Here is a 21,562-nt window from a genome sequence, read left to right as displayed (position 1 = left end):
ATGTCCTTACAGATAGGTTGGGGTTTGGTTCACCACTGGCCCCCATAACAACAAATACTTGTTGAGTTGCCCTGCCCTCTGCCTTGCTGCCCTAACCTGGGAGAGAAGAGGCCAGCTCAGCCTGGGTGGGGCTAGCCCACACTGGACAAGGCTCCTGGAGATACATACAAGAAACTGCAGCCCCCTTTCTGGGTGACCCAGCTCTTCCTCACCCCACCTCCCACCTCTTCCCTAACCCTGTGTGCTCCCTGGCCCCAGACTCACCAAAGCAACGGTGCCCGTTGTCAGACAGGACAAAGCCAGGCGAACAGAGGCACTGGAAGCTCCCGGGGCTGTTGGTACAGGTGCCAAAGAGGCACAGGTTGGGCTCTTCCAAGCATTCGTTGATGTCTGGAGGGGCAGGGACGTGAGGTGGGTGGGGTGCAGCAGGCCCTCCACTGGGGTGGGCGGCCTCGGCTGCTGGGAGGGGCAGATGGAGTGGGGGGGCCCAGGCAGGGAGGGTCCAGGGACTGACGCAGGGTGGGGTCCCCAGGACTCAGGATTAGCTGGAGCACCAGGTGGGCAGTGTGTGTGCGGGGTCTTTCCTAGAAGGTGTCTCCAGGGTAGGGGTCATGGTCTGGAAAAGTTCATCTTTAGAGAGTAAATTTATACAGAGCTAACTAAGTAAGGCTAGATAAAATTAGCCTACAGTGGAAGAAGTTAGCTCGCGTTGTACTAGGCTAGCCCATCTGCTAAGGCCAGGTTGGCCCACATTAGCCCAGACTGTACAAGCCTAGTCCAAGCGGATGAGTGGACCAGAGGTGTTCAGGCCAGACTGGTCCTTGACCACCACTCATCAAGCGAGAAGTTCCATGTTTGGTGCAGTGAGACCCACACCCATGCCCATTTTATAGGATCCACGAGGAAGCCTGGGGGCCCCAGAGAGACAGCACCCTGAACCAAGAGAGCATCCTAATAGCAGTAACAGCATATGGAGCTGTACTGGGTGCTGTGCCAACTGCATCTCTTCACTCACCACCACCCCAGCCGGCATTCCCATTTTACAGATGGGGGAAGAACAGAGGCCCGGAGGTACCTCCCTGGCCCCAGAGCTGGGAGGTGAGGCCAGACACTCACCGACACAGTGGTCACTCTGAACCTGGAAGCCGGGGGGACAGATGCAGCGGAAGGAGCCCTCAAGGTTCTGGCAAGTGCCTGGCAGGCAGGTTCCCGCGAGGCTGAGACACTCGTTGGCGTCTGGGGAGAGGAGGAGGAGGGGTCCCAGCAACAGCTGGTGGCAGGGGCTTGCCTGGGGCTAGGACCGGCACCTATGGTCACCGCATGATGGCCAAGGCCCCGAGACAAGCCTTTCTGGATCCAGAGGAAGGGCTGATACTCAGGAAAACAGGGACATCTGGAGAAGAATATTCTTGGTCTTGATGGGGGTTATAGGTGGAGACAGGGGAAGGGGAAGCAAAGTTCCTAATCTCAAGCCACTTACACACCCCTTTCATGGTTTTCATGGCATCCATTCAACACCTCTATTATACCATACTTCATAAAACTTAGAGCTTCAAGACAGCCTCACCCTAAACCACAAACCCTGTGAAAACATGGGTGTGATGTGCTGGTTTTATACCTTAAAATAAATGCATGCTTATGAAATGGAACCATGCTCACTTGGAAGTACCAACTGAAGGTAAACTTAGAGTAGGGGCAGGCTGAGATGGCTTCCAGCACCATGGTGAGACTCACCTATGCAGTCCTTCCCATCACTTGTGAGCTCAAAGCCATCCTGGCAGAGGCAGTGGAAGGAGCCTGCTGTGTTGAGGCACTGGCCAAATCGGCACACCTGCCCCACGATGGTGGTGCATTCATCCATGTCTGCAGATGGAAGATGGGCCACTGGGGTCACCCACATAGCCTAGGGCTCTGAGCCTCCCTTGCTCTTCTGTTCACAAAGTTGAGTTGATGGCAATGACTTCAATTTACTGAGCGCTTATATACCAGCTGTATATTAACCCTCCAACTATCCTATAAAGCAGACGCCAATATTCTCTAATATGAGCATTTTAAGGGTATGAATTTGCCTGTACATACTACCTTAGCTGCATCCCACCAATTTTGTTATGTTGTGTTTTCTTTTTCATTTAATTCAAAATGTTTTCTTTCTTTATGATTTGTTCCTTTTTCTATGGATTCTTTGGGAGTATATTATTTAACTTCCAAACATTTGGGGATTTTCTGGATATCTTTCTGTGACTGATTTCTAGTTTAATTCACTTACATTCCAAGGACCTATCTTGTGTAACCTCAATTTTTAAAATTTTGTTGTTTATCTTATGGCCCAGAATGTGGTCTTTCCTGGTGAAGGTCCATGTGCACCTGAGAAGAATGTATGTTCTGGGATGTTCTATAAATATCACTCAGTTCTAGGTGGTTCACATGATTGTTCAGGTGTTCTATATTCTTACCGATCTTCTACTTGTTCCCTCTATTATTGAGGAAGGAGTGTTAAAGCCTCTAACTGTAATTATGAATTTGTCTATTTCTTTTTCAGTTCTATCAATGTTTACTTCATGTGTTTTGAAGCTCTATCGCTAGCTGCATATGCATTTATGATTGTTATGTCTTCTCAGAGAAATGACCCTTTAATCAATATATATTGACTCTCTTTATTTCTGGTAATATTCCTTCTTCAGAAGTCAATCTGGGGGCTTCCCTGGTGGTGCAGTGGATGAGAATCCACCTGCCAATGCAGGGGACACAGGTTCGAGCCCTGGTCCGGGAAGATCCCACATGCCATGGAGCAACTAAGCCCGTGCGCCACAACTAATGAGCCTGCACTTTAGAGCCCGCGAGCCACAACTGCTGACCCTGCATGCCACAACTACTGAAGCCCACGCGCCTAGAGCCCATGCTCCGCGACAAGAGAAGCCACCGCAATGAGAAGCCCACGCACCGCAACGAAGAGTAGCCCCTGCTCGCTGCAACTAAAATAAAAGCCTGCAAGCAGCAACGAATACCCAACACAGCCATAAATAAATAAAACAAAAAAATAAATAAATTTATAAAAAAAAAAAGTCAATTTGGTCTGATATTAAGATAGGTAGGTACTACCATTAACCTTCTTTTTACAGAGAAGGAAACGGAAGCACAGAAAGGTAAATGACTTGCCTAGGGTCACACAGCTGGCAGATGGCAAAGCTGGGATTTGAACTCACACCACCTGACCTTGGAATCCACTTTCAACCACTGCACTGAACTGCCAGCATCACACCACCCACGTCTTGTCTTCACTGTTCACCTTTCTCTCTGTACTGTCCATCTCCTTCTTATCGACCTGAGTGTAAGCTCTAGTGAGGGACCCTTGGTACCTGACGATTGAAGGGGTTTGGAGAACTTTATGGTTAACTAGTTTTCAATCCCCTGAGGTTGTTTTCCTGAAGGTATCCCTGGGGTGAGATCCTTTATTTCAGAGGAGTGCCCTCAAGCCAAGGACCCACTTTTCAGTGGGGGTGCACTGAGGCTTGCCCACCAGCCTGGGCAGCTCACCCACGCAATGTCCGTTGTGTGTCGCCACAAAGCCAGGGAAGCAGAGGCAGCTGTAGGAGCCGACGATATTCTTGCAGGTCCCATTTCCGCATGGCTGCTGGTCACACTCGTCGACGTCTGCCAGAGCAAAGCCCCTGATCCCCGCCCAGCTCACCCAGGGCATCGGGCAGCTTGGGCAGTGAGGGCCTGGCTGGACCCAGCCCCCCTCTCCTGTACTTCACCCTGCCCAGGTGGATGGGAAGTGATGGCTGGGAAATATCCCTATTTATCACTTCCATTCTATAGATGGGAAAACTGAGGTGCAGGGAGGTGAATAAGTCATTTACCCAAGGTCTTAGGTGCCAGGGCTCACAGCTGTTGAGTGTGTGAATCAGGATGGGCAGAAGCACCATCCTCACCCCAGGGGAGGTGTAGACCCATGGCCCCTCGCCCTTGGCAGCCTGGCCTAAGAGGAAGGAGCAGAGGGGGCTCTCACCCATGCACAGGGTCTGGTCTGCTGAAGCCCGGAAGCCACGATGACACAGGCACATGTAGCTATCAGCTGTGTCCACACAGTTGCCATGGCTACAGACGTTTGGGATCTCCCGACACTCATTCCGTCCTGAGGGAGGGCAGGGAGTGTGGTGCCCCCAGAGTCCCCACCCCACAGTGTGTTGCGAGCCATCACACGTGGCAGTGGGAGAGCCCGACCGCCTACCCATTCTAGCTGCTGTCCCAGGGGAAATGCTTCACCTCCCATTTCACCCTCACGACTCCCGTTAACAGATGCTCTCAGCACCCCCACCCCAAAGTACAGCCAAGGAGGGAATTCCCGGGCAGTCCACAGCTTATAACTCCACGCTTCCACTGCAGTGGGGCACGGGTTCGATCCCTGGTCAGGGAACTAAGATCCTGCAAGCCGTGCGGCACAGCCACCCCACCCCACCCCCCCAAAAAAAAGTACAGCCAAGGAGGGAATTCCCGGGCAGTCCACAGCTTATAACTCCACGCTTCCACTGCAGTGGGGCACGGGTTCGATCCCTGGTCAGGGAACTAAGATCCTGCAAGCCGTGCGGCACAGCCACCCCACCCCACCCCCACAAAAAAAAGTACAGCCAAGGAACAAAGCCCGGACAGAGCCATGCCCTACCCAAGTCACAGCGGGAGGCAGAGTCTGGCTTTGTCCTACACCCCACTCCCTCACCTCCCTACTGGGGTCCCCACTTACCCACACAAGCACCCCCTGGCGACAGCTTGTACCCTCGGGCGCACTTGCAGCGGTAGCTACCGGGGATGTTGATGCAGTTGGCATTCTGCTGGCAGGGGCTCTCCCCGCTGGCACACTCGTCCACATCTGGGGAGTACAGCCAGCGGGGTGGGGTTGAAAGAGACGCTTCCCTGCAGAATTAAACCCAGCCCTCGCCCCCCCCCACTTCAGAGCAGGTGGTCCCTCCAGAAGCAGCCAGAACCACATTGAGCGGGGTGATGTGGGATGGAGCCCCTCGGAAAGGCGTTAGCCTCATACACAGAGGGGGAAACTGAGGCTCACGGGGTTTAAGAGACTTGCCCAGAGAGCACAGGCTGGGAGGGGGGACCAGCATCCCACCCGGGGCTGGGGAGGCAGGGGGGCGGCACCTTCGCAGACCAGCAGCACCCTGTTGTAGCTGAAGCCCGTGGGGCACTCGCAGCGGAAGCTCCCAATCTGGTTGATGCAGACGCCACTGGCACAGATGGCAGGGATCTCCCCACACTCGTCGATGTCTGGGGAGGGCGCCAGCCGTCAGGAGCAGCTCAGCTCCCGGCAACGTCTGGGGACCCTGACCTAAGAGATCATGCAGTCTAGGAGAAGATGTGTCCCCCAAGCAGCACACACTTGAAAAATCCTGCAGTGGCCAAACTATATCTGCTCACACCGGAAAGAAATCAGGATGTGGGAGGGAAGGCAGGGGGAGAGAGCCTCTTTCTCAACAAAAATGCACATTTGCTGTGACCCAGCAAGCCTGCTTTGTGGGGTCTCCGGGAACGAAGCAGTCCCGTATGTGAGCAGGAAGCTACACAGGAGGACCTGTGGTGACGTTTAGCGAGAAACTGGAAACATCACCGGAGGAATGGATGACAAAATGTGGTCCCTCCCTACAAGGGAATACGATTCATCCTGAAGAAGGGGTGAAACACTGATACTCACTACAATGTGGAAGAACCTTGAAAACATGACGCTCAGTGAGAGAAGCCAGTCCCCAAAGGACAAATACCGTACGATTCCATTTATATGAAACGTCCAGAACAGGCAAATCCAAAGAGATGGAAAGCGAAATAGTGGTTGCCAGGGGTTGGGGGAAGGCGGAACAGGGAATGACTGCTCATGGGGACAGGGTTTCTTTTTGTGTGATGAAATGTTCAAACTTCAATTGAAGTGATGGGGCACAACTCTGTGAATATACGAAAACCCACTGAATTGTGTGCTTTTGATGGGTGAAGTGAATTATATCTCAATAAAGCTGTTGTTTATATAAAAGAACCTGGAATCTGCCTATGTGTCCATCCGTGGGGGACTGACTTATGACCTGGGATGTGTCCACGTATGGAATACTACAAAGCAGGGCAAAGAGGGAGGCAGTGCTGCGTGTAGTAACCTGGCTGGTTCTTCATGACTCTTTGCTGGGTGAGAAAAATAAGTTGCAGACAAGACATAAGAAAGCACAGAATTTATGTCCAACTCCCCAGAAAACAATGCCATACATTTTCAAAGGCGGATCTCTATGTGTGTTTAAATGCATGAAGAAAGAACTAGAAAGAGGGCTTCCCTGGTGGCGCAGTGGTTGAGAGTCCGCCTGCCGACGCAGGGGATGCGGGTTCGTGCCCCGGTCTGGGAATCTATTGTCTATATAAATATAGACATAAATATATATATTTATGTCTATATATATATATATATAAATATAGAGAATTATATATAAATATATATATTTATATATATATTTATATATTAATAAAAGAACCTGGAATCAGCCTGTATCCATCCATGGGAGACTGAGTTATGACCTTGGGAGAGTATGAAGGAGACTTAGATTTGAGGGGGTGACTGGAGGGGGAGTTGCTCTTATCTGCTCTGTTCCAATTGTTGAAAATAAGGAGAATACAACTGTGGAATGAAAACAACTGAAAATAGGTTCATCAATGAAACACCGCACAGCTGAAATTTGGCATTCAGGTACTGAATTGTACAAAACCTCATTTAACTTAAAAAGGGAGCGTTCTGCTCCACTGCAACACGGATGAACCTTGGGGGCATTATGCCACGTGAAATAAGACAGACACAAAAGGACAAACACTGTACGAATCTGTTTCTATGAGGTCAGATTTACAGACATAGAAAGTAGAATGGGGGTTCCCAGGAGCTGGGGGAGGGGGATGGGAGTTAGGGTTTCATGGGGACAGAGTTGCAGTTTGGGAAGATGAAAAGTTCTGGAGATGATGGTGGGGATGGCTGCCCAACAGTGTGAATGTAATTAATGCCATGGAACTGGACACATAAAAATGGTTAAAATGGTAAATGTTATATGTATTTTTACAGAAGTTTAAAAAATGAATAACAATTTAATAAAAATACTCCCATTGCTTTTTTTAAAAAAGGGGCAGGATTCCTGGCCTGGGGAGTTGGAAGAATGAGGGTGTGGGGTAGGGGAGGGTGGAAGGGAAAGAGCTGTGGGGGGAGGGGAAGAGAGGGGGCAGGGATCTGGGCACAGAGTGACCTGGGGCTACAGACAGGAGGGTGGTGGTCACTCACCGAGGGGCTTCCCTGTGTGGATGTCAATGACGAACCCGGGAACCTGGTTTCCACACAGGATCTGGTAATCCACTGGGCAAAGGAGAATGGGGAAGGCAGGGCGCTGGGGCTGCAGCCTCCCTGGGAGGACACCTCCTCCTCCTCTGATCAGCTCGTCCATCCCTGTAGCCCAGTGCTCACCTGGCCTCTGATAACTAGTCCCTCTCCCTCCCTCCACTCTGACCAGCGCTGGGAGGGTTACGGGTGCCATTCGTCTGTGCGGTGTGATCTTCTAACACATAGACATGACCTCCCTCATCTCTTCCCTGCATGAGTGCCACCAGCTACACCCCACTGTCCTCACTATAAAATGCAGACTCTTCAGTCTGGACCTCAAGAACCTTCACCCTCAGCCCCACCTTTCCTCCAACAGCATCTCCTGCCCTCCTCTTATATGATTTCATTCCATGTCTGGATGTGTCCTGCTCTGTCACGCTACCGGAACTTTGCATATGCTGTTCCCTTTGCTGTTCCCTAGCATAGTCCACTTCAACCTTGAGGACTCAGGGCAGCCCACCACTCTGGCCCTGGACAGCTGATGACGCCATCCTTCGGCTCTTCCAGGGCAATTCACTCTCTGACTGTATTCCACTGCTGACACCAAGATGCTGCTTGCCCGACCTAGATTCCCAGGTGGGTGGGTGTCCCTGGACCCACCTGACAGACATGGGCAGGCATTTGGGCAGTGCCACCTTTCCCCGGGTCCCTGCCCTGCTCCTCACTCGCTCTTCTGCCTGTATCATGATGAGAACGGACCAATCTCAGTGGCCCCTATGCCTAGTGTGGACTTCTGTCTCATCATATTCAACCTGCACCTCAGATTCAGGTGCGTAAGATTCAGGTAGGTACCTAACTCCCAGCACATAATTTGTGAGTGACATTTGACCTGTCTTGACAATCTCATCATGACCAGACTTGGCTGTCTGCAGTTTCCTCCCAGACTGCACAGCTTGGGTCTACCTTATTCTTATTTCCTAGAACCCAGAACAGGGCCCGGCACTCAGAGACAGCCAGTAATGACCCCTTCTCATACCACTACACTGGGTTGAACAATGACCCTCCACCCCGAAAGTTCATGTCCACCCAGACCCTCTGAATGTGACCTTTTTGGGAAATAGGGTCTTTGCAGATACAATCAAGTGAAAGTCATCCTGGATCAGAGTAGCCCTAATGCAATGATTGGTGTCCTTATAAGAAATGAAGAGACACGTGGAGACACAGGGAGAAGCCATATGAGTTGAAGGCACAGATGGAGGAGATGCAGGTACAAGCCAAGCAACACCAAAGAATGCCTGGAACCACCAGAGCCTGGACGAAGCAAGTAAGAATTCATCCCTAGATCCTCTGAAGGAAGCGTGACCCTGCCCACACCTTGATTTATGACGTCTAGCCTACAAGACTGTGAGAAAATACGTTTCTAGTGTTCTTTTTTTTCTTAAGCCACCAAGTTTGTGGTATTTGTTGCCACAACCCTAGGAAACTAATTGTCTTAGTTCAGGCTGCTATAAGGAAATACCATGAACTGGATGGCTTCAATAACAAACGTTTACTTCTCACAGTTCTGCAGGCTGGGAAGTCCAAGATCAAGGCACCAGCAGATCTGGTGTCTGCTGAGAACTCCTCCTGTCTGTCTTCTTGCTGTGTCTTCACGTGGCAAAGAGAGAATGTTTCTTGTGTCTCTTCTTATACGGGCACTAATCGCATTTAGAGGGCTCCATCCACATGACCTAATTAACTCCCAAAGGCTCCACCTCCAAATGCCATCACACTGGGGGTTAGGGCTCCAACATATGAATTTTGGGGGAACTCAAACATTCAGTCCATAGCACTAATACACTTGTAACCCCCTCTACTCACCGCTCCATTCCTGCAGCTCTTTCTGATGCCTGGGCTGGCTGCTAGATCATCCTAATAGGTCTCATCCCAACTGCCAAAAAGTTCTGCTCAGTCCTTCTTTCAGGACTTTGCTCCTGCTGTTCCTTGCCTGGAATACCCTTCTTCATCCTGACCGACATTTCTGTAACCCTCCCCAGAGCTTCTGCAAGCTTGCTCCACCCGCAGCTCATGGGGCCCTGGTGCCTCTAACCAGCTGTGCTTTTCTCTCTGGCCCTAGGCACTCACTCACTGCCCCCCCCCCCCCCCCGCCAAATAATCTGTGAGTGTTCAAGGTTCTTTAGCACAAATGAAAGCCTCACTGATCCATCCTGAATTCCTCGAGTCTGTGAAACAGAAGGATGCCTTGCCCTCCTTAAAAGTATTGATTTTTCCATACGTTGATTGGAATGGAACTTCAACTCTTCAGCTCTCATCAAAACAACACAGACTCATCTGGGAGTCCTAAGTGCGGTATGCCTCATTAAACACTGCATTAAAAAGGGCCAAGCTGGAATGAAGGCCAGGGAGGGACACTTACGGCTGGCAGGAGTTGGGCAGGCCTCGCAGGGTCTATTCCAGGCCTGGCCAATGTTGTAAGAACAGCAGCACGTCTTCCGGGTCACGTTAAAGGTCAGCTCATTCCGACATGTACCGTTATAGTGCCGGAAGCAGACACTCTTCCTCATGTCTGCAGTTGGGTTGGGGTGAAGGATGCAGGCAAGAGACACCAGAGGAAGAGAGCCAGAGAGATAGGAACTCATTCACAAATCCATTTAGAAATTACTGGCTTGACTTCTCCCCAACACACATGAGGGTGCCCTTCACATTTAGCCTTTCTCGGGCAGTGCACAACCTGGACAACCATACACGGCAGCCCTGGGTCCCTGAGCCCTGCAGCCTTGCTCACTGCTGCATACCAGCATCTCAAATACACTCACCCTCCCTCTCTCCTCCCACAAACATGCCTCTCCACACTCTTCCAAGGCTTGGAGACTCCCAGAAGCCCCTCCCATACCCGAGTGCTTTTCCCACAACTGCTGGGCTCCCCCATCATCACACTTCGTACCCATGCAGTTGTTGCCACCGTTGACTTGCAGGTATTCCGCTGGGCAGACACAAGTGTAGTTCCCCAGAGTGTTGTAGCAGGTACCAGGGCCACAGATGCCCGAGTGTGCAGAGCAGTCATCGATGTCTGCAGGGGGAGGGAGGAATTGTCTGCATCCAGGAATTGTCTGGATAACTCCCCACCCCAGGTCTGCTAGAGCCACTTCGCTATGCGGTTGAGTTTAGTTTCAAGATTAGGTTAAAATGCAGACATCTTAGTGATGTGTAAAGATACAGCACAGTATTAGGTGGGGAAAAAAGTTTACTATGATGCCACTTCTATTAAGAAAAAATATGACCTGAGCTCATGAATTAATGATATTATCACCAAGAGTGGGGCAATCATGTGCTTCCCAGTGTGATGCAATAGGAAGCAAGGGCCCTATGAATAAAATATTCTTGAAAGAAAAAAGTTGATTCTCAATCTGATTGATCCCTTAGTCCAGGAGCAGCACACACTTTCTGTAAAGGGCTGGCAGTAAATTTTTTTTTCAGTTTTGCGAGCCAAACAATGGTCTCTGATGAGCTATTCACTTTGCCACGGTAGCGTGAAGGCAGCCAGCCACAGACAATGGGTAAACACACTAGTGAGCTGTGCGCCAGTAAAACTCGATTTATGGCCACTGAAATGTGAATTTCGTGTCATTTTCATGAGGCACAAAGTATTATTCTCCTTTTGATTTTTTCCAATAACCTAAAAATGTGAAAGGCATTCTTAGTGGGCTATACAAAAACAGGTGGTGGAGTATTAGCGAGCTAAGAGTGACATTTCCAAAAATGGCAGAATAGGGAATGTCAGAGCTTTATTCCTCCACAAAAACAACTACTGGGCCGAGCAAAACTGACAAAATTAACTTTTGAGGAACTCAGGAATCCAGTCAAAAACTTACAAAACCAGGGGATCTGATATATAAAATATCCTAGAGAACCCACAGAATGAAAACTATTAGAGCTAATAAATGAAGCGGGCACAATGCAGAATGCAAGATCAACACACTGACATAGAAATTTCAGTTGTATTTCTACAAACTACCAAAAAGCAATTGAAAAGGAAATTAAGAAAGTAATTCCAATTATAATAGAATCCAAAAGATGAAATACTTAAGAATAAATTCAACCCAAGAGGTGAAAGACTTGTACACAGAAAACTATAAAACATTTCTGAAAAAAATTAGAGAAGACCTAAATAAATGGAAAGACATCCTGTGTACATGGATGAAAAGACTCATTATTGTTAAAATTGCAATACTCCCTAAAGTGATCTATAGATTCAATGTAATTCCCATCAAAATCCCAGTGACGTCTCTTTTTTTGGCAGAAATGGAAAAGCTGATATTAACGTTCATATGAAATTGTAAGGGGCCCCAAACAGCCAAAACAATCTTGAGAAAAGAAAAAAAAGTTGGAGGAGTCACACTTTCCCATTTCAAAACCTACTTACAATGCTATAGTAATCAAAACAGAGTGGTACTGGCATGAGGATAGAACTATAAATTAGTGGAATAGAATTTAGAGACCAGAAACAAACCAAGACATCTACAGTCAATTGATTTTCAACAAAGTGCAGAAAGAAAAGTCTTTTCAGCAAATGGTGCTGGAACAATTAGATACCAACAGGCAAAAGCATGAAGTTGGATCCCTACCTCACACCATACACAAAAATTAACTCAAAATAGAAGACCTAAACGTGAGACCTAAAACTATAAAACCCTTGGAAGAAAACATAGGGGTAAATCTTAATGACCTTGTGTTTCGCAATGGATTCTTAGATACGACGCCAAAAGCACAAACCACAAAAGGAAAAATAAAACAGATAAATTGGATTTCATCAAAATTTAAACCTGTTGTGCATCAGCAGACACTATCGAGAAAGTGAAAAGACAACTCACAGAACTGGAGAAACTCTTTGCAAATCACATATCCGATGGGAGTCTTATATCCAGTATATATAAAGAACTCTCACAACTCAACAACAGAAAGGCAAACAATCCAATTTTAAAATGGGCAAAAGACCTAAACAGACATTTCTCCAAAGGTACTCAACCTCATTAGTCATTAGGAAAGTACAAATCAAAACCACAATGAGATACCATTTCACACCCACTAGGATAATATTTTAAACAATGGAAAACAACAAGTGTTGATAACGATGTGGAGAAACTAGAACTCTCTTATGTTGCTGGTGAAAATGCAAAATGGTGCAGCTGCTGTGGAAAAGTTTGGCAGTTCCTCAAAAAGTCGAACATAGAATTACCATATGACTTAGTGATTCTAGGAGTTAGACAAAATGTTTGACAAGGACTGGCTACAGAACTTGTCCAGGGCAAAGTATATGAAGAATTTCAAGATGGTGACAGCACAGCATTAAACTAAGCGAGGGTGGGAGGGGTGGGGGAATGGCATCCTTTGGAGTACAGGGCCCTTGAGTCTGAAAGCTGGGAAATGCTGCAAGCCTGCAGCCCTCAAGGGCACAAACTGGCCCTGCGAGGCTCCACAGCCAAGGTTAACATTCAGGTTGAAGTCTCCCTGCCCTGTGACAGTCAAGAAATGCAACACAGGGCCATATCTGATGACAGGACTTTTCCCTTTTTCCCTTGAGAGTCTACAGAATAGGGGAGGCAGGGAGGGATGAGATATTTTTCAAGCATTTTGGGTTCTGACTCTGGTTTGACAGCTCCCACCTCCATGTAGAAAGGAAATTGGGCTATCTATCTTAGATCTCTCCCTTCTTTCACCATTTCCTTGAGTTTCTAAAGAGTGCAGATCAGAGTGAAAGATCTACTGTCGTCGTGTGCCGATGTCAGTGTCTGGTTGCACGCAGGTGCTCAGTTAATATTGTTGAAAAGAAGAAAAAGAATGGATTGGTGGACAGATGGACGGATGGATGAATGAAGGAAGGAAGGAATTTCATATATTGCCTCAAAAGAGCTCAGACTCAAGGATAAGAATGGCTGGGCTCAAAGCCAGTTTCAATCACTTACTAGCTGGTACCTCACAAGTGACTTAACCCCCTTGAGCCTTAGTTTCTGCATCTGAAAAATGGGGTCATAATAGGAACATCTTTCTCATGAGGCTGTTTTCGTGAATGAACAAATGACAAACGCAGATGCTCAGCCCCGTGGTGACATGCAATCACAGACACCAGTTAACTGTTGACTGTTACTAAGATGCAGAAGAGGACAGTAAGGAGACAAGTGAAAAGGAAAGGTATGGCTGTTCCTTTGGTGTCTTTCCCTTCCCCCTCTTAGCTCTGGGCCTTGCTCAGCTTTTAACCAAAGGGAAGAAGGGCATGGTCGCTGAGATAAAGCCAGGTCATTTCTGAGTGGGAAGGAGGCTGGAGGTCAGGCAATGGAGAGATGGGGAGGGGGCAGCGGAGCAGAGGGTAGATTGGGACATTCCGAGGAAACCTTCCCAACCCTTCTAATGGGCCCCAGGCGACAAAGCAGGTGAGAAGACTCCAAGGGGCATGTGAGGCCCCAGTACCTGAAAAGGAGGTGAGGCTGAGCAGGAAGGCAGGGAGGATGGGCTGGGTTCAAGCTCACCCTCACAGATGCGGGTGTCCTCATTGAGGTGGTAGCCAGGTGGACACTCGCACTGGAAGCTGCCGAAGGTGTTGACACAGTTGCCCCCCTGGCACAGCCCTGGCAGCTCCTGGCATTCGTCAATGTCTGTCGGGAAGTGAGGAAGCTGTGATTGGAAGGTAAATCCAAGCAGAGGACTTGGGGGACACCCATGCCTTGCCCTGGGCTCTCCAGGGTCCTGGAGAGTCAGTCCTGCTTCTTTAAAAATACTCAGGGACTTCCCTGGTGGTGCAGTGGTTAAGAATCCGCCTGCCAATGCAGGGGACATGGGTTCGATCCCTGGGCTGGGAAGATCCCACGTGCCATGGAGCAACTAAGCCCGCGCGCCACAACTACTGAGCCTGCGCTCTAGAGCACGCGAGCCATAACTACTGAAGCCCACGCGCTGCGAGCCCGTGCTCCACAACAAGAGAAGCCACCACAATGAGAAGCAAGCACACCGCAGTGAAGAGTAGCCCCTGCTCGCCGCAACTAGAGAAAGCCCAGGTGCAGCAATGAAGACCCAACGCAGCCAAAAATAAATTAATTAAAAAAAAGAATACCCAAGAGCTGTTGGATATTTGGAGGCTGCACCCAGACTCTCCTGGGTCAATGTCACCCCGAATTCATCCTCTTTCCCTTCATTGGATAGAACATCCTTTCATCTATCCATCCATCACAAAGTTCCGTCTTGATGGAATTCTCCAATCTCATTACCCCCATGGATGGATGGATGGATGGATGGATGGATGGATGGATGGATGGATATGGGAGGATGGATGTGTGGATGGGTACATGGGTGGATATGAAAAGTGCTAGATGGGTGAATAAGCAAATGGGTCAATGGACGAAAAGATAAATGACTGGATGGATGGGTGGGTGGGTAGGTGAGTAGATGGATGAACGTATGTATATATATGGATGGATGGATGGATGAATGGATGGAAGGAAAGAAGGAAGGAAGAATGGATAAACATAGGGAATGGATATATGGGTGGGTAGATGAGAGATGAATGGATCGATGGGTGGATGGGGGTTGGATAGAAGGATGAATCAATAAACCAACAGGCGGAAGAGGAGATGGCTGAGAGGATCTGCCCCCAACCCCAAAGCTGCCCGACTCTGTTCCTCGCTGAGGGGGGAATGAGAGGAAGGTCAATCAGTGGATGGTCTACCAGGAACTCACCTTCCAGAATGACGGTGATGGCATTGGGCCGGAAGCCCTCACCCCCCGGGCACAGGGTTCTGTACTCAGCTGCAAGGGAAAGAGGTGCTTGTGAGGGGCTGGGGGATGGGGCATTTGGGCAAAGCTCAGGGGAAGCAGGGGAGGGGAGGTCCCCTAGAAAGGGCTCAAGAGTGGGCCTTACATCCCTTTAGCACAGAAACTACATCCCTTACCTCCTCAGCCTCCTGGGGCCAAGAGACATTGATCCAATCCTGCACAACTCAGAGTGTGTGTGTGTGTGTGTGTGTGTGTGTGTAAACATGTGCTCACAGTTCAACGTGTGAGCAGATGGATCTTGTGGTAGTAGCTGGGGGTAGGGAGGGATTCTTTGTGATCCAAAACCAGACCCTAGTGTGACCACAAGTTTCCCCCATGAAAGGAAGACCCTGGATGTACACACACACACACACACACACACACACACACACACCTGAACAGGTGGACAGCCGCCTCCCTACTTCACACCTGACGACTTTGCACATGCTCTTCCCACTGCACCCCACACCCTTCCCCCTACTCTGCCTGGAAAACTCCTACTCACCCTTCAAAACCTCATTCAAGTCCCTATGTTGGGAAGGCTTCCCTTACCCTCTTCCTGTCCATGGCTTCCTCCTGACCCATCACTATGCCTCAAACAGACCCTTAGGATAGTTCCACTCTCAACAGTCCAGGGACTGTTGGTTTACGGGTAAGGGGCAGTGTGCAGCAGTTGCGGCCCATCCTTCTCTGGGTCCCCACCCCTACGACAGGACACAGAGGAATGCTCAATGTTTGTTGACTGAGTGAGCACGTGAGTATAAACACACAAAGAATTTGCAGGAAGAGACGGCAGAAGGAGACTTTGGAGAGAGACCTAGATGATGAACTGCTGAGAATATGCTGTGTGACCCAGGGTGAGCCCTCCTCCCTCTCTCGTTCCCAGTGTCCCTCCCTTAGCAGAGATGACCCACTAAGCCCTGCGGGAGCCTGGACCAGGGCTAGGTCTCTGCCTTCCCCCGCCCCCACTCCCCCAGGGACTCACTGGTATTGGCCAGCGGGCACAGCTCACAGGGGTTGCCCCAGGCCCGTCCCAGGGAGCAACAGCAGGACGCTCGGGTGACGCCAACCCCGATCTCCACACTGCAGGAAATGCCACCGTCCCCTCGGTCCTGTGTGTCCAGGAAACAGTTCCCGACCCGGGTGTCTTAAGAGGCAGGAAGGGATGGTTAGCAACTGGTGGGGGAGAAATGGTGTGTGCGCGCGCGTGTGTGTTTGCACTTCTGTGTACGTGTAACTGTGTGTTACTCTATGTGTGTCTGTGTGTGCATGGGCGCCTCTGTGTGTGATTGTGGAAGTGTGTGCATGCATATTTCTGTGTGCATGTGTGACTCTACGCATGTGTCTGTCCGTCTGTCTAGAGCAGAAGGCTGTATCTCAACAGACGATCGGGATGATCACTCTGGCCAAGGGCCTGTGTGTCAGGAGCAGGTGGATCTGGGTGACCCAGGCTATGGCCCCATCCAGCCCACTGACCCCAAAACCCCACCCGGAGTGGAGTGCGTGCTCACCCACGCAGCCCACCCCGCTGGGGTTCAGCTCAAAATCCTGGGGGCAGTTGCAGAGGTAGCTGCCGGGGGTGTTGACACACAGGCCGTTGATGCAGTTCACGGGGTCTGCACACTCATTCACATCTGTGGGGTGGGGGCACCGTCAGCAGGGAGCCCTCCCTTGACCCACTTCCCTTCTGCCTTCTTCCCAGGGAGTCGAGCCCTGGCTGTTGGGGGCCAGGCTCAGGGGCCAGGTCACATTCTCCCCCGGGAAGAAAGCCTGATGGGACAGCAGCCTCTGGGGTCTGCCCTGTCCCAGGCGACTCCACGCCCTCCCCTGCTCTGTTCTACTTGGCCTGGAGGTTTGCCCTTGACAGCTCTCCCTGCCCCAGATTCCACGAGCTAACCTACAAAAAGCAACATTCAGGACATGTTTTGAGCCAGGGGCTGGCAGACTACAACCTGTGGGCCAAATCCGGCCCCCTATCTGTTTGTGTGAATAAAGTTTTATTGGCACACAGGCACGCTCATTCATTCACTTGTCGCCTGTGTCTGTTTCCGAGCAACAGGGCAGAGACTGTACGGCCGAAACCTGAAAATATTTACCGCTGAACCCTGTTTGGGACACATGAGCTGCACGCCCCCTCCCCAGCCCCATGGACCCCACACCTGTGCAGTTGCCGCCTCCGCGGTCCAGCTCGTAGCCCTCATCGCAGACGCAGCGGAACATGCCTGGCAGGTTCTCACAGCTCCCGAACACACACAGGTTCCCGAGAACACACTCGTCCACATCTGGGGTGGGGGGACCCCAGCTCAGCGCAGCCCAGCCCACCTGGCATCCTGCTCCTGTCACCCCCAGTGCCAGCACCTCCGGGGACCCGCCCACACCCCGGCAGCCCCAGACCTCACCCTGGCAGGCGTGCTGGTCCTCTGTGGGGTTGAAGCCCATCTCACATTCACAGCGGTACCCCCCGGGGGCATTGAGACACTGCCCGTTCTCGCAAAGGTCCACATTCTCCGCACACTCGTCCCTGTCTAAGGGGACCCAGAGACAGAGGGCTGGGGGTCAGCTGGCCAGGACCCACTCAGGGTGGGCAGGTGGCCCCTGTCATTCAAATCCTTCAGTCACCCAGGGTTCCAGGGAGCTGGCAAGTAGCCCAGGGAACTTGGAGGGCAGGTGACCAAGTCAGGGCCAGGGAGCAGATAGGGGACCTGGTCACTCAGGATTGGGGTGGAGGGCCGCCAGGAAGTAAGCAAGTTCTCCCGTTCCCCACATCCATAAGGCTCCATGCATTCTGAGTCCAGGGGAGAAGACTGCCTCCAGGGACTCAGGCTCTGGCCCGTGGCCCCAAATGCTGAAGGCCTGTCCTCTCCGGCACCCACAGGGTGGGTGGGTGGATCAGTGCAAGTCGGGAAGCCAACTGACCACTGTGGCCACCTTGGAATCCAGCCCCCATGGCTGTGCCTCTCGGGCCCCTCCAGCCCTCCCATCCTAACCCCTGACCTCACCTTCGCAGAAGTAGCCGTCCCCAGCAAAGCCCGGGGGGCAGGCACAGCGGTAGGAGCCGGGGGTGTTGAGGCAGTCAGCTCTCGGGCTGCACCCATGCTCCTGGAAGGCGCATTCATCCAGGTCTGCAGGAGATGGGACCCGGAGTCCCCTGGGTGTGTGCACCGAGGGGCTGCAGGGAGGCAGACCCTCCAACCCCAGCCCTGACCGGCCCCCCTGGACATGCCTGAGCCCAGCCACCCCTCCCTGCCACCTGCCTCCCCCCGCACCGCCCCACCTACCTCTACAGCTCTTGCCCAGACCTCCTGCCCTCAGGCACTCACCGTGGCATTCGAAGCCATCCCCCACCCAGCCTGGCTGGCACCTGCAGCTGAAACTCCCAGGGACGTTGAGGCAGGAGGCGTGACCATCACAGCTGTGTCCCCCAAGCTCACATTCGTCCACATCTGAGAGGAGAGGGACCCAGGCATAGGAGGGGCAGGACCAGGAGAGGGGGTGGAGGATGCAACACCCCCGGGAAACCTGGGCCCAGTAGAAATAGGGCTTCAGGTACAGAGTGGCAAGACTCAGTGCAGGAGCAAGGGAGAGAGCAAGGATCTTCCCTAGGGCAGGGCTGGCCCAGACATGTCCCCACACCACTGCGGGAGCTTCCACCTTCACCCAGAGCCCAAGAGGAAAACCCCCAAACCCAACAGGGCATGACTCCCAGAAGCGCCCAGAAATGGTCTGAAATGGCAACATGAGAGACTTAGGGCAGACGCTAAGAGTAACTGTCCTGATGCACGTGCTCCCTCTCTAAAGCAGGATTTCCTTCTGAAGCAGTGTGTCTAATCCTCAGCCAGTTTATCTCGGCCATGTTCATACACCACCTAAATGAACTGCTGTTCGCTGAAAGTTTCTTTACACTGCCTCCCATTTTTACTCACGTGAACATATTTTAAAGAAAAATAACAACGATCTCTAAGAAATCACGGGTTTGATACTGTTTTCCAAGGTTTCTGTCTAGTATGCATTAAAATAACTATGTAATTATGGCAGGTAGAATTATGTTCTCCCAAAAAAGTGTGTTCCAATCCTAACTCCCAGAACCTCTGAATGTGGCCTTTTTTGGAAATAGGGTCTTTGTAGGTGTAACCAAAATCAGATGAGGTCATCCTGGATTACAGTGGGTTCAAAACCAATGACTGGCGTCCTCATAAGAAGAGGGAAATTTGGACACAGAGAGGAGAACACCCTGTGATGATGGACGTGGAGATTGGAATGGTGTGTTCAAGGATGCCAAGGACCAATGGCCACCACCAGAAGTGAGGAGAGAGGGATGAGAGAGATTCTCCCTCTGGGGCCCCAAGAAGGAACCAACCCTGCCGACACTATGATTTCAGACTCTGGCCTCCAGAACTGTAAATTCTAGAGAGAGTAGATTTCTGTGGTTCTGAGGCACCAGGTTTGTGGTCAGGGGGTTCAGCAATCCTGGGAGGCTAAAACAAGAACTACGGAAGTGTTTAAATGTTCGTCCCTGTACCACTTAAGAGCATCAGGCTAGCATGCTCTGGGAACTGGTGTGGATACAAAGGGACCCAGAGCTCCCCCCGGCAGAGCTGTTAAGGGAGCCCCAGGGGCACGTGATCGGATCCTAAGTTTTGCTTTAACGTGAGGCCCCACCAGTGGAAATGTGTAAGAATGAGGTCTGGCTGTACTCTGCTCCAAGGGATGGGGCAGACCCCATGAACCCTAAGTTGGCCCCTCGGGGGCCCCCTCGCCTGCTCCACTGACCACCAGCTCACCGGAGCAGCCCGTGGCCCCCTTCCTGACGACGTAACCCAGCTGGCAGCGGCAGACAAAGGAACCCCTTGTGTTCTCGCAGACCCCATGGAGGCAGATGTAGGGGTTCAGGTCACACTCGTCCACGTCTGTGGGATGACAAGAGAGGAAGCAGGTGAGGGTGGGGATGCAGCAGCATTGCTAAGTGCCCTGCCACATGGGTCCCCTGCATCGGGGTTCTCTTTGCCCACCTTCAGGGGTGGGGAACTCCCCCAATTCCACCGCTGGGCAGCCGCGAATGTTCAGTCAACAGTCTACAGCACATATTCCGTGGAACACATTGGACATGCATTCCCAAAAGGATTTTATACCAATACATTTAGATAACGCTGAGTTAAACAAAGCTAACTGGATTTTTTTCTCCTGCAGGCCTTTTCAGAGCCTTTATGCCAACGTGGATCTGCAAGAAGGGATGGAGGAAGCAGCATTTCCTAGTTAACTTGGTCCTAAGCCCCCTTTTCTTCAGTGTTTCCTAAGACACCTGTGATCGAGAATGCTTTAAGCTGCCCTGGGCTGGACACATCTCCCTGGGAGGGTTATGTTTTTTACTTCCTGGTACTTCCTCACACTGGCCCCAGCTCTGCCCTGATGGGGCACCCAGTAGACATCTGCTCCTTGGGCCCCATGATGACCTGCAGCCAGGACAGGACGGTGATCACGGCCCAAACAGCTTGGATCCCCAAGCAGGGCTCAGAGAATACAGTGTCTTTCCGTCCAGCTCACCTTCCTCTGCAGAAAACCCCTTGGTCTGCAGTGATCCTATACATTGCTTTCAGAACAGGGCACACGCCTCTGCATGCACTGGGTACACGGTAAGTGTTCAATAACTGTCCATAAAATAACAAGGTTCAAGGGCCTCTGCTGCTGTGAATGAGATCCCACGGGTCTTGGTGCAGGGGCTCTAGGCACAGGTGGCCAGGAGCAGACTGCAAAGTGCAAAGCCTCATCTCCCCGGCCCGCGTGTGACGGGGATGGGACTGTCGTCTGTCTTGCCCACGTGGCCTCCTTGTGGAAGGCCTGGTGCGTGAATTGTGAAGCTGCCTCCTCCACCTGTATGTAGTCCCAGCTCCTCACCTACACACGTCCTCATGTCCAGCGTGGCCACAAAGCCGTCGTAGCAGAGGCAGCGGTGACCCCCCGGCACGTTGACGCACTGGCCCCCGTCACAGATGTCCGGGTTCTCCTCACACTCGTCCACGTCTGGGGGAGCAGGGTGGGGAGCTGGGCTGCAGGCAGGCAGGGACGGAGGGGGAGTCCCAGGGACCCTGCTGCAGGGTCAGCGGCCTGTCCCGCGTCTGGCCGGCTGCGTCTGGATCAGGAAAGGTGCGTTCCCCATCCCACGCGGAGGGAGGGGGTCGCGCCCACCCACCTGCACACGCCCTCCCAGCAGGCATCAGCAAGTAGCCGTGTCCGCAGCCACACCGGTAGCTGCCCTCGGTGTTAATGCAGTGCACGTGGCACCCACCGTTCCCAGAGCGGCATTCGTCCACGTCTGCGGGAGGCAGGGCGAGGTAGAGGTCGTGGCGGGAGTGAGGTGGGGGTCGTGGCGGGGTGGGAGGCAGGGCGAGGTGGGGTGTGGTGGGAGCGAGGTGGGTTGGCGTGGCA

The 21,562-nt window shown here is 51.6% G+C and overlaps 1 protein-coding gene across 1 annotated transcript in view; it reads right to left on the bottom strand.

Moving 5' to 3' along the window:
• FBN3 (fibrillin 3) overlaps positions 1-21,562 on the bottom strand; it is a 59,314-nt gene that overhangs the window by 16,555 nt on the left and 21,197 nt on the right. Inside the window, exons 28-48 of the mRNA XM_024745792.1 lie at positions 21,327-21,449; positions 21,032-21,157; positions 19,921-20,046; positions 18,460-18,582; positions 18,139-18,261; positions 17,539-17,664; positions 17,299-17,421; positions 16,651-16,773; positions 16,125-16,286; positions 15,065-15,133; positions 13,861-13,986; positions 10,281-10,406; positions 9,753-9,902; positions 7,301-7,372; positions 5,149-5,274; positions 4,742-4,867; positions 4,010-4,135; positions 3,535-3,651; positions 1,735-1,863; positions 1,117-1,236; positions 265-390 (exon numbers count right to left, since the gene is read on the bottom strand). Of these exons, the coding sequence (XP_024601560.1) occupies positions 265-390; positions 1,117-1,236; positions 1,735-1,863; positions 3,535-3,651; positions 4,010-4,135; positions 4,742-4,867; positions 5,149-5,274; positions 7,301-7,372; positions 9,753-9,902; positions 10,281-10,406; positions 13,861-13,986; positions 15,065-15,133; positions 16,125-16,286; positions 16,651-16,773; positions 17,299-17,421; positions 17,539-17,664; positions 18,139-18,261; positions 18,460-18,582; positions 19,921-20,046; positions 21,032-21,157; positions 21,327-21,449 (2,568 nt within the window). The remainder of the gene's footprint in view (positions 1-264; positions 391-1,116; positions 1,237-1,734; positions 1,864-3,534; positions 3,652-4,009; positions 4,136-4,741; positions 4,868-5,148; positions 5,275-7,300; positions 7,373-9,752; positions 9,903-10,280; positions 10,407-13,860; positions 13,987-15,064; positions 15,134-16,124; positions 16,287-16,650; positions 16,774-17,298; positions 17,422-17,538; positions 17,665-18,138; positions 18,262-18,459; positions 18,583-19,920; positions 20,047-21,031; positions 21,158-21,326; positions 21,450-21,562) is intronic.

Source organism: Neophocaena asiaeorientalis, unplaced genomic scaffold (assembly GCF_003031525.2).
Source record: "Neophocaena asiaeorientalis asiaeorientalis breed wild unplaced genomic scaffold, Neophocaena_asiaeorientalis_V1.1 scaffold357, whole genome shotgun sequence".
In the NCBI taxonomy this organism is placed as follows: domain Eukaryota; kingdom Metazoa; phylum Chordata; class Mammalia; order Artiodactyla; family Phocoenidae; genus Neophocaena; species Neophocaena asiaeorientalis.
Note: the sequence above shows the minus strand (reverse complement) of the source record. Positions and strands in the feature narration are given on the sequence as shown.